Source organism: Podarcis tiliguerta (genome assembly GCF_965153285.1).
Source record: "Podarcis tiliguerta genome assembly, chromosome: 3".
NCBI classification, from domain to species: Eukaryota; Metazoa; Chordata; class Lepidosauria; order Squamata; family Lacertidae; genus Podarcis; species Podarcis tiliguerta.
In genome coordinates, this window is record NC_139536.1 from 95517438 (window position 1) to 95529712 (window position 12275).

General features: G+C 42.1%; 1 protein-coding gene and 1 long non-coding RNA gene across 2 annotated transcripts in view; one reads left to right on the plus strand and one right to left on the minus strand.

The window, feature by feature from the left end:
- The window catches only part of MYOM2 (myomesin 2), a 77541-nt gene that overhangs the window by 57794 nt on the left and 7472 nt on the right, over positions 1 to 12275 (plus strand). The window contains exons 25-31 of the mRNA XM_083431898.1: positions 1334 to 1478; positions 1750 to 1809; positions 3723 to 3790; positions 6654 to 6767; positions 7613 to 7700; positions 8943 to 8981; positions 10025 to 10130. Of these exons, the coding sequence (XP_083288024.1) occupies positions 1334 to 1478; positions 1750 to 1809; positions 3723 to 3790; positions 6654 to 6767; positions 7613 to 7700; positions 8943 to 8981; positions 10025 to 10130 (620 nt within the window). The remainder of the gene's footprint in view (positions 1 to 1333; positions 1479 to 1749; positions 1810 to 3722; positions 3791 to 6653; positions 6768 to 7612; positions 7701 to 8942; positions 8982 to 10024; positions 10131 to 12275) is intronic.
- The window catches only part of LOC310673433, a 471349-nt gene that overhangs the window by 39214 nt on the left and 419860 nt on the right, over positions 1 to 12275 (minus strand). The gene's annotated exons all lie outside the window — the stretch shown is intronic.

A 12275-nucleotide genomic window follows, 5' to 3' on the forward strand; every position in this document is an offset into this window, starting at 1 on the left:
ATTGCAAATGTAAATTTTTGGTTTTCGCTCCTTTGGTTGTGGGAGCAGAATATGGTAGAATCAGCAGGCGCACTGCCTTCAAAAGGTACATTAATATTAAAAGATGTGCATCTGTGCTCTTGAATGCTTTGTATTAATCCCTATGGAGCTTGTATAGAAGATGTTCAATACGGATTGTGGAAAGCCGCAAAAAAGTGGTGTCCCCCACAAATTGATGGAAAGAAGACTAGCATTTCATATTGCCTAGTCCTTCAGAGAGAGAGAAAAAGTGATAAAATCCTATGTAAGCCTACATTCCTATGACTGTAGAACTAGGAACAAGCTATAACTGGGAATAAGGGTGGATCTACACAGAGGAAAACCCCCACTATAAATAAGTCACAAATTAAATTGTTATAATAAAAGAGAAAAAAGCTATGTAAAATTGCATAGAAAAGTTTTGTGCTCTACAGCACCATCTGGAGTTGCATGTTTTTAATGCATCCAAAACACTGTTTTTTGACTAATGTAGCTGAGTCCTAAATCATAATTGGGAATAAGCCCATGAAACACAATGAAATTAACTTCTAAGGCAACATACAGTTGTACTGTACAGTCACACACACACACACACACACACATATGATTTCTTCAAACTATTATATAAACCTAAGCACACAATCCCAAATAACCAACCCATAAACCGAACTTTGAACACTTTAAAGCACCATACAAATGACTATGAGGATGTTGATGATCAGCCACCATTTAGAATTAAAAGAACCAGTTTTCTGAAGCAACAAAAGCTTTCAAGACACAATACTGGAGACACCCAGTTGTGGAAAGATACAGCAGAGAGAGGAATCTTTCCCCCTTGATATTCTTATGCCTTCTAGAGCAATGATTTACTTCTATTTTGTACCGTCTTTTAAGCTTCCCGTTGTCCTTATGTGGAAATAAAACCCTTCGGCCAATCATATTCAGAGATTTAAGGTGCAATGCAAACGCCCCCTCCTGCCTCCTTGCAGAATGTCAAGACCACAACCGTGTCTGCAGTCCTGCTGTTCACAGAGGCTGTAGTGGATAATGGGCAGGGGACAGTTGGCTCCTGTACAGGGCCAACACTGCTGTACAATGGCAGTGAGTACAACTGGGGATCTAGCAAATCCCAGGCTGGCTCCACCCTGTCCCCTCCTGACCCCTGGAACACCTTTCCACTTCCCAAACATTTGGCAGCAGGCCCATTTTGCAGGGAGAACTGGGCAGAGCAGTCCTGTTGCCTCACCCACCTCTCCCCTTCCAGCCCAGCCTCATAATCCCCATAGATAACCTCTTTGACCTGCCTTGTTTTCAGACGCATAAGATCAAATGTGACCATTCGACTGGCATCATTGAGATGCTTATGGACCGCTTCACTATTGAAAATGAAGGAACCTACACGGTGCAGATTCACGATGGGAAAGCCAAGAACCAATCTTCATTAGTTCTTATTGGTGATGGTAGGTTCCCCGACCGATGTGCCCTCGCTTACAGCGGCCTTCCCAAACCTGGTGCTCGCCAGACATTTTGGGCTACAATTCCCATCACTGCCCATGCTGGCTGAGGCTGATGGGAGCTGGAGTTCAACAATATCTGAGGGTGTCTCCATCTGTGATCTAATCCAACTGCCCCACAGATTGGGGAAGGCTGGGTTACAATGTAATTTAAGCATTTCTGAATACCTGAGCAAGTAAGCAACTCACTCTGTTTTCTCTCATCTATTTTTTATAGCATTCAAGGATGTATTGGCTGAAGCCGAGTTCCAGAGAAGGGAGTTCCTGAGGAAACAAGGTAAGGTGGGAACAATTAGGCAAGCTTTGTTTTCCTTGTGTGATGGAAGGGAACATTCCCTGAGAACAATGTTCTCACTTAATTCTCGCTGACATCACTGGATGCCAAAAATGCTAATACAGTACTTTGTGCAGCTGTAATTTTGTTTCCATGCAGACTGTTATCATGCACAACGTCACCATGCCCTGCTTCCAAGATAGATGAACTGTACTTCCCGAAAGATTAGCTTGCAATATATAATCAAGGTGCAATAGGTTTGGAGTTTTCTTTCCAAGGCAATTTTCTGCTGTCCTCTTTAGGGTAATCGTGTCAAGGAACCAGGGTGTTTGGGGTGCTGCTAAGGCAATTTTCTTCAGCCCAAAGGAGATCCGACAGGAGAGGGTTCTCCATTGCTTCTGCCTGGTAGATGAGAAATGGAAGATGATGAATGTGACAGTGAATGGGAGGGAGCAGAGCTGACCCAGGCATTAGACAGGGTGAGGCCACTGCCTCAAGTGGCAGAAGTCACCCACATGGCACCCCCACAGAAACCTTGCTGCCCCATTGCCTCTGCTGGCAACAGAGAAGTGCCGCCACCACTGATGACGGCTTGGGACAAGATCATGTCAGTTTTGGGTGAGATCTCACCTGAAATTGGCGCTGATGATGATGATGCTTCTCCACCAGTGGTGGATGTGGCAGGGCACACGGCAGTGGCGGAAAGGGCAGCGGTGGCAGCAGCAGGTGGCAGGGCAGAGCAGCACTTCCCATTTCTCCTCACGGGGCAAAACACAGCATGTTGCCCCCAGAAGGGAGGAACAGTGCCAGGATGAAGTTCAGTGGAGGCTTGGGTCCAGTTCTGTGTGTGTGTGTGTGTGTGTGTGTATATAACACATTTCCAAAAATGACAAAACAAAAAAAAATACAGTGGTACCTTGGGTTACAGATGCTTCAGGTTACAGACTCCGCTAACCCATAAATAGTACCTCGGGTTAAGAACTTTGCTTCAGGATGAGAACAGAAATCGTGTGGTGGCAGCAGGAGGCCCCATTAGCTAAAGTGGTACCTCAGGTTAAGAACTGTTTCAGGTTGAGAACGGACCTCCAGAATGAATTAAATTCTTAACCTGAGGTACCACTGTACAGGAAAAAAAATATCATAACTAGATTAAACAATAATTTGTTTTGGTCGACTACCTTCCACTCCCCCTCTTGGTTCCATTATAATATACTTATTCATGCACGACCGTAAGGCTTGGGTCCAGTTCTAAACATGAAAGGAGGTGAACATATCCACATTCATTTGTTCAACTCCTCCTTCAAGCCTCTTTACCTCACTTGTCCGGAGTAGCTACTATCACACATAGATGTACATTACTTGTTTTCGTAAACCTTGATTGCTCAGCACTTAATGATTTTCTGCTGAATGTGCCGGGTGAGTCTGTTGAAAAGCATTGCTTTTGAGGGAATTAGATATGAGCCCTCCATTAATGAGGCTTGCTGACGTTGCCTATTGGTGCTGCAACGATCAAGTGGCAAACACTCAAAACGTGGACGCCATCCTAACTACTTATGCAAACCGTAAATTGATATTACAGAGCCTTGTTCCTGCTTTGCATGCATTATATGTTGGTAAACAGATTTGCCAACTTGTATATGAGCAGCACAGAGCCATTTCAAATCCCACAATCCTGCTCATAAGTGCAGCAGGGGCACTTAGCTGTACTCACAGATCCTCCCTGGACTTGAGCATCTCTCTCACCTTACATGACTATCTATGTATTGGTGCACTGACCAAAAGAGTAAAGGTCTCCCAGAGACAACTGCTTGTCATGTGATTTAGTTCCTATTCTGTGCTTCTCCCCAACTTTATTCCTTCTCTAAAACAATAGAAGCAACAGTATATGATATGTTTATCCTTTTCTTTTTTTTAAGGTCCTCATTTTCTGGAGTTTTTGTATTGGGAAATTTCAGAAGAATGCGAAGTGCTGCTGCTCTGTAAGGTGAGCCATCATATTTTGTTACCTTTTAAGAAAATGGCACCCTTCCTCATGGGGCATAACTGCAAGCAGTTGCAGTACAAAAGCTTAGGGCATGTAAATAGAGTACTATGTGCACATGAAGAGATGGAAGGCTCTGACCATGAAGCCAATGACTGCTAATATAGCCACTGGTGGCGACAGTGCCTCAATGTCTTGGGGTTGCAAGGTTGCAGAATTGGGATGTGTTCAAGGTGGTACAGTTCAGCTGAAGGCCAGGCAGAAAGAGAAAGATATTTGTTTCCATTCTCTTACTACCTACAGCCAGTGCAAGTTCCTCATAGATCAATCTAAACCGAGGCCAACAAATTCAAGCAACAACTTTGAATCATGGGGATTTTCTGGAGTCAGTGTGCTGGGGTAGGGTGGGGGAAGGAGGGTGTACCCCAAATGCAGTGAAGCTGAGTTCATCATTGACAACCAAGCCATTCACCACCGGCTTTTGATCATCTGTGGCACAAAGCTTAGGTACATTCTCTGTGTCTTGTGTAGAACAATGAGTGACATATAATGCCCGTGGCTCAACTTTTTCCAGTACCCCATTCCCCAGCTATTGCTTTTGTCTCCCTACCCCTGAGTTAAACTCAGAAACATGGTGTCTCACCAAGTGGTGAGGTGTGGAAGGGGCATTGTGCTTACTTAGGTTCAGTTTCTTTGGAAAGGAAATCGCTGAAGGCTTCTGGTGTTTTGTAGTATTTGTGTTTAGTTGCAAGTCTTCAGGTTGCACATAGGTCGAGGCACAGTGGAGGCACACTCAGAACAGCCAACCGCACTCAGATTTCTAGAGAAAGAGTCAGCACTCTCAAATGTTGCTAGTTTACAGAGCCGAAACTCAGCTTTCAGTTTTTCTCTTTGGATGCTGTTTCTTCTCTGGTTCAAACTGCAATCTATTGTTTATTATTACACACAGACACCTAGGTTACACCATCTTTTGTTGCATGGTGGGAGGCCTGCTTTTGTCCTGTTTAGAAGAAGCCTAACAATTAGTTCCCAGGGAAACACATCACTGACAGTTGCCTTAATGAAAAAATGCATCTGCCATGGGACTAGCAAATAACTTTTGCACTCATTCCAGCCCCCTTAACCCTCTCCTGTCCAACCCAAATCTAGAATGGTGGTATAACTCCGAAATAGGATCCGTTGATTCATCAGAACGGCAATTTAGTGACTGACAGGAGAGGGCTTCTGTACCAAACCGTATTAAGGAACCAACATCTTTATAAATCTTACAGTGCCTGAAATACAAAAATCCTGAGTGCTACTGTGATTTCTGACTTCTCTTCTTTCACTAGTACAACTCCATGCCCTGCTACAAATTGCTTTGGGATATTCGCTCAATTTCAAATGTAGTTTATATTTCACTGTTTGCTATTTTTGGGCTCCATGTGGAGAGTAGTTTGCCTCTGTGTGCATTTCTTCCAGAGACTCCACAGGCACATTGCTAAAATCATTATGGGCCAGGAAACCTAATTTTGCCATATCTGCTTTTAGTTTTGGTATTGCTGTGATCCTTGTTAGACGAATGTGACAAAAACTACAGCTACAGAAGCAACAGTGGCTCCATGATGGACAGACCTGTTCAGCAGCACAGAACAGTGTCTCTGGAAAGTAATCATCTTCTGTTCTTCTTTTTTTTGAAAAAACCTCTTTCTAAAATTGCTTCTTTCAAGTTACCATTTAAACTCGCTCATCCAGCAATATTTCATGTCAGCCAATACACAGCTATATTCCAAGCATAAAACAACACACTGTTTCTCTCTTGCCATTCTGCTGAGCTGAATTTCCACTAGCACTTCAAAAGGGCTGCCTTCAGGAAGCTTCCTTGTGCTCCTGCCTCCCGCAGGGCACTCCATGCTGTAGAAGAAGACCTTCAACCCAGCTCCAGCGCAGTCATTGGTCGCCAAGAGCGAAACGTTTGGCAGAATTGCAACATTGGTTTCTTTATGAGTCCAGATGAACCAATTTGGGTAGCAGCTCCCACAGGCACTTTGGCAACAGATCCAAGAAAGTGTTGCATACTTATTTCTGATGGATCCTGGTTTCCTTCAGAAAACACAGAAAGTTGCAGGCCAGAAGATATCTGAAAAAAGCAGAAGACCTGAAGCTCAGCAGTTAAGCACATACTTTGTGCATGCAAAAGGTCCCAGGGCCAATTCCTGGCATCTCCAGGCAGGTAGGGTTGGGGAAAACTCTTGTCTGAAACTCTGGAGAACCAGTGTGCAGTCAGATAGACCATTGGCTCAGTGCAAGTAGCACCCTGTGATCTCTGGCCTACCATGTGGGTAGCTGTTTTCCTCAACTGCTATCATGTGAAAAGGCATTCAATCCCATTGGTTTCAAAATACATTGTTTCCAAATACTAGCCTCAAGTCCAAATCACAGTCCAAATCATAGTCTTAAGTCACTCCAAATGCTTTGCTACTTTTTCTGATTGGTTCCAGTAGAAACTATGTGCCACGTTATGAGATGCGTCTATAATTACTGGAATGTTTATGCGGATCTTCTCTTGAGGCAGCTAGCAATACTGTAAAACAATATGAAGATCAAAATCCAGTGAATAGAGAGAACAGAATGGAAGCTGTTAAGTAGGCACCCCTGATTAATCAAATTGCATTCCAAAACAGGGGGCCACCACGGATGAAGCCTTTCTCCATTTTGCACCTCAGAATGTGGGCAGGGCCTTCAAAGAAGATCTTAATACTTGGGCAGACTAATAGGAGGGCAGGTGGACCTTCAAAAATGTTGTGACTGGTGGGCCAAACAAACCATCAGGGCACAGCTTGTTAGCAGCATATTATACTTCATTGATTTTCTTCTCCTTGTTCAGGTGGCAAATACCAAGAAAGAGACCTTTTTCAAGTGGTACAAAGATGGTGCTGGATTTGATGTTGAAGAGGTGCCTGACCTGCAGAAAGAGGTTGTTTGTTTGACTATTCCAAAGGTATGGTGCAATGATTTCTGGGTGACGCATTTAATAGATTCCTCCTTCCTAAGTTCAGGATTATTGAGGCTTGTACTTATTGTACTTGTTGACTGCTCCAACAATGGAAACTCCCATTCTTGTGTGTGCTTTTTATTTGTGTTTCCTGCTAGCGAGGGAAATTTAGCTTTCTGCAGGTTATTCTTATTCAAATACTCTCTTTCACTGAAATTAATGGGACTTGAAGAATGTTTTGTTTGACTACATGCAGGTAATGCCCCATATTTAATTAGAAGTAAATGCTGCAATTCCATGTATCTTGGAGTAAAGCCCACTGGACACAGAGGGACTTACTTCTGAGTAACATGCTAAGGATTTTGCTGCACAACTCGCTGATTTCCATGAGACTTACACCCAAGTAGCTGTGCCTATGGCACAGTCTCTGTTAAATATTTTCAAGATGGTCACCACTACCTAAATGTATTTGGTTTTGACTGTATCTCACATATATATAAACCAAAAGTGAGAAGGCAATCTTTAATCACCTGTATGTTAGCATGTTAAACCAACTTGCTTCATCTCTTTCTGTCAAAATGAATACTTCCTTTAACCTTACATTGGTTTGTACTGGACTGAAAATGATGTTAAGCTTGGTAGGCAGCTTAATTAATTAAGCAGTACATGCAAAAGTATTAATGCGATAATTATCTCATTAATGACGCTCTCACCGCATCTGCCTCTCATGTCATTTCTGTTCAGACAAAGTTCAAAGTAGATTTCCTTTCTGATATAGAAAATGCAGCAAGTATATAAGTGACTTTCATTAATATAAGTCACACAATCCCTGTGTCGTATTTTATTTCTAGCTGTCTAAAAAGGACCAGGGTGAATATAAGGCAACGCTGTCAGATGACCGAGGTCAAGATATGTCTGCTATTGATGTATCAGGACAAGGTAAAGCTCTATTTTCCCCTGCATTGGTCATGCATGGTTATTTGTTATTCCAAACCACAGGGAATACAGGAAATAACTACATCACCTCCGGCATGGAAGTTGTGAGAAGTTCTGAAACATTTATAACTGCATATTTTCTGCTACTTCTAAGGTCATGCAGGTCATCCACCTCATCCCATACAGCTCAAGCCTCACAAACCTCTGATTGATGCTGTATGATTCTTGGAGTAACTCATTCCCTCAGATTATTTATTTTTTACTGCCAAATACATGCACATATTGTCCTTTAATTAATGTCAGTTCCTCCCTGTCAGGGAACTGCCATCGGAGCCAGAGGGAGAGGGAGGGCTCCAGAGGGATTCTGGAGAGCGTCCCGGGAGGGAGAGAAGCAGCACATCTTCTGGGGAAGGAAATCAGCGTAGCACCAGTAGAGAAGGGGGGCAGATGGGGGAATTGGCGAGGTGGCTCCAAGACTCCTCACCGGGGACCAGCGGGGAGAGCACGGGTCCTCCGATGCCCACACCCTCCCTGCGCAGAAGGCTTCCGCGCAGGGAGAGTAGGCGAAGACTTGGCGTCAAAGAACTTTTATGCTGGAAGAAGTTCAAGAAACGCCCACTGACGGATTCTGCCAGCGATTGAGACAGCCACGGGCGAGTGGCTGTCCAGACAGAAAGGGTTCACTCAGGCAACCCATCCAGGTGTGGCGCCGATTTATGCACGAGCAACCCCTAGAACCATTACACTCCCTCAGGAAAACACTCAAAAAATAGCCACATGAGGTGGCTGTTTGAGCTGTTTACAGAAGCCTACTTTAGGTGCCCTCAAACATCTGGCAACAGCTGCATGAGGGTGGAGTTTGGGGCTGTGCATGTTTGACTTGCACTCCATTGCTGACCCCTCCTGAAGGCTCTTTCTGGACAGCCTGCCAAATTACACAGAGGTTGTCCCCATCAGCTGCGAAACTGGTTGCAAGACTCCAGCTCATGAGGACAACTGAAGGATATTTGGCAGGTTGGCCCACTGAACTGGTCTAATTTGGACTTAGCCAAAGCTATGTGTGCAGCGATATGGAGACCAAGATTGTTAAATGCAAGAACATAAAGTCAAAATAACCAAGCACAAGCCCTTCTGAAGTAATTATCACACTATCATTGTTTATCTGTGTAAAGCTTTCTCATGTGAATACTACATATCTGTATTTCCCATGCTAACAATCCGTTGTTTCCCCCTTCCTCTCCTCAGTATATGAAGATATGATCCTGGGATTGAGTCGAGTCAGTGGTGAGTAAACGTTATTTCCACTTCATTTCAAAAATATATTAAAATTTTCAGAAACTGAGATAACCTGTTGTCGCTGAAAACAGGAAATCTCAAAAGAGCCTTATCCCCTTCTATGGTGTAGTTAACATTCTGAATAGGTTTTTGACTTTAATAGACATTATTAAACAGGAAGGCTTTTTTACCACATGCTTGTTTTTGTGTTTATCATCGAAGAGGCTTTGGGCAAAGCAGTTTGTTAGCTTTGTGATAAGAAGTTACACTTCTATAAGTGTGTTTATGGTCACAGTATGATCCAACTCAGAAGAAATTTTTAAAAAATTCATCAATAAAATTTAAATAACATTGAATTCTGTAATATATGGAATATATTAATATAAATATTGCACTTTGGGCTGAAATATTACAGCATATGGAAAATTATGGTTTACAGAGTAAGCATCAGAAACTTAGTGAATGTTGATATTTATTGTTAAATTCTAAGAATGATGAAAATGTTTGAGTTCAGAGACTTGGTTTTGACACTTCACCATGCTTAATCATGTTAGTTTTGGAAATGTGGGTAATATTTGGTCATTTACTGAGGGCACTGACCTGACTGAGATTTTTTGGTAGGTCAGAATTTCTGGCATTTCCTTCTGGCCTTTTAAGACTTTTCAGTAAATGTCAACAATCTCCAGATTTCTGGCATTTCATACAACATACATAGATGACATAATAGTAATAGCAATTTTAATTTATTGTGAGTATGGTTTTTTAATGTCTAATTAAACATGTGAGAATTAAAAAAAAAACTAATTAATTAATTAAACATGTGAAAATTTAAAAAACCTCTTCAGCATAATTATATTAACCTTGCTTCATGGCAGCCCTTTAAGAGGAGTGGTCCTGGAGATCTGTTGATTCACTATACAGTATATTTACTGAAAGTCTGTAGGTAGAATGAATTATCTTAAGAATGTCTGGTTGTTGGAGTTTTTTCTTAGATCATGATTTGAGATTCTAAAACCCAACCACTGGATCTGAATAATGTTTTATCCCTGTAGGTAAATCTGCTTCTGAACTGAAGATCCACTGTACTCCAGAAGGCATAAGACTACAGTGTTTCTTGAAGTACTACACAGAGGAAATGAAAGCAAGTTGGCTTCACAAGTAAGTAACAGCCAAGCCCTGAATACAGATGTACCTTGGAAGTGGAACGGAATCCATTCTGGAAGTCCGTTCGACTTCCGAAAAGTTCAGAAACCAAGGGGCGGCTTCCAATTGGTTCCAAATTGCACAGGTGTGCCGGAAACAATAGTGGAAGCTGCGCCAGACATTCGGCTTCCAAAAAAAGTTCAAAAACTGGAATACTCACTTCCGATTTCCAATCGTTCGGGAGCCGGAACGTTTTACTCCCAAGGCATTTGGGAGCTGAGGTATGACTGTACTGGGTGATTTTTACCTGGTATTCAGTGACTAAACAAATTAACATTTTGATATTGATACTAATATTGGGGGTGGGGTGGAGAGATGCGAATCTTCAATGTTCCTTCTTTTTTTAAAAAAAAAAAAGTAGAAAAATGAAAAATTCAGGCGACAACCTTTTCATAAGAAATGAGACAATTTCTGGTTTCCATGCTGTCATCAGCACAGCTGGCAGCATTGCATACAAATCCCCAGCCCGCCCTGAATCATCCCAACACTTTGCATCGCAGGGAGCATAAAACAAATCGTAAAGCCAGCATGCAATCATCCACTCATTGCACTGCAGGGAATCTGAATTCCCATCTAGAGACTTGCTTGGTCGAGTGAGCTGAATCTAGGATAGCAAAGCAAAAGCTAAGTAATGATATTTCAATCTTTTCGTATTAGGCCTTCCTCATCATTAGGCCAAATCATTTCTGTTTGGACTTGGGCTTTTTCAGCTGATCGATGAGAATCTAAGTTGGAGGTATCAATATTTTAGCCACTGAGGTTTAGTCATTTTCTGGATGGAAATAGCTGGATTAAAAAATAATAATCTGAGCACTGGATGCATCGTTTCAAAGCCAAGATTAGATTTCCACTGCTCCTGTGAGCCAATGATTGTTTCCACCCTAAATTGTTAGTTTCTATTCCTCAGCTCTAAAGAACCAAAAGGCTGCAGCACATATAAGACATTTGTTTAGTATCCGACCTTATCAATTATTTTTTTTAAAACTGCTTATGACTTAAAAGAAAAAAAGCTGTAAAAATTGCTTAAGATAAACTAGTGAGATAAAACCAAACAACAAGGGGGCTAAATAAGATAGCATAGCAACAACAAAAGCAGTCTGATTGCGTTTTCAAATCTGAAGTGATAAGACAACATGTGTTGAAATATAATGCCTGAGCAAATAAATCAACACTTACCTGGTTGTATAGATGGGGTTTGGGGGAACTCTACAAATAAGGTGCCACCTTACATAATTGAATTTGAACCCGCAGTATGAGAGTAGAGCCCTGCAGTTGCTACCTGCCTAACCTCAACAGGTGAGGAAATTTGGGAAATGGACACTGAGGTCCAGCGCCGAGGGCCTTCTGGCAGTTCCCTCGCTGCGAGAAGCCAAGTTACAGGGAACTAGGCAGAGGGCCTTCTCGGTAGTGGCACCCGCCCTCTGGAATGCTCTCCCACCAGATGTCAAAGAGAAAAATAACTACCAAACTTTTAGAAGACATCTGAAGGTAGCCCTGTTTAGGGAAGCTTTTAATGTTTAATAGGTTATTGTATTTTAGTGTTTTGTTGGAAGCCGCCCAGAGTGGCTGGAGAAACCCAGCCAGATGGGCGGGGTATAAATAATAAATAATAAATAATAAATAATATATTATTATTATTATTATTATTACTACTACTACTACTAAACACTCTTAAGCTTGTAGAGGAGCAAATGTCTTTCCACCTTCCTAATGATGGAGCAAAATATCCAGAACTTGATATTCCTATTTACAGGTTAAAATCACAATCCCAGGAAACCTAATCATGTGTAGTAGAGGTTGTACACAAACGGCCAAGTGTTTTCCTTTACATTTTCCCTATCCCTCACTCAGTAGTATCATCCATTGCTTGGTCCTGGAATGTCAAGCATATAAAATACAGACTGCACATTTAAAAATCAAAATGCAGCAGCGACCCAGGCAAGTAACGAAATCTTACCAGTGGCACAGCCTTGAACATTTCAGGTTGAAGTTTAGAATTTTATTCAGGTTCTACACGTCTAGCAACATCAGTTGTGCTTTTTTCCATGCTGCCCTGTGTGCCCAAAAGCCCATCTATTGTTTGTTGAATTTTTGTATTGT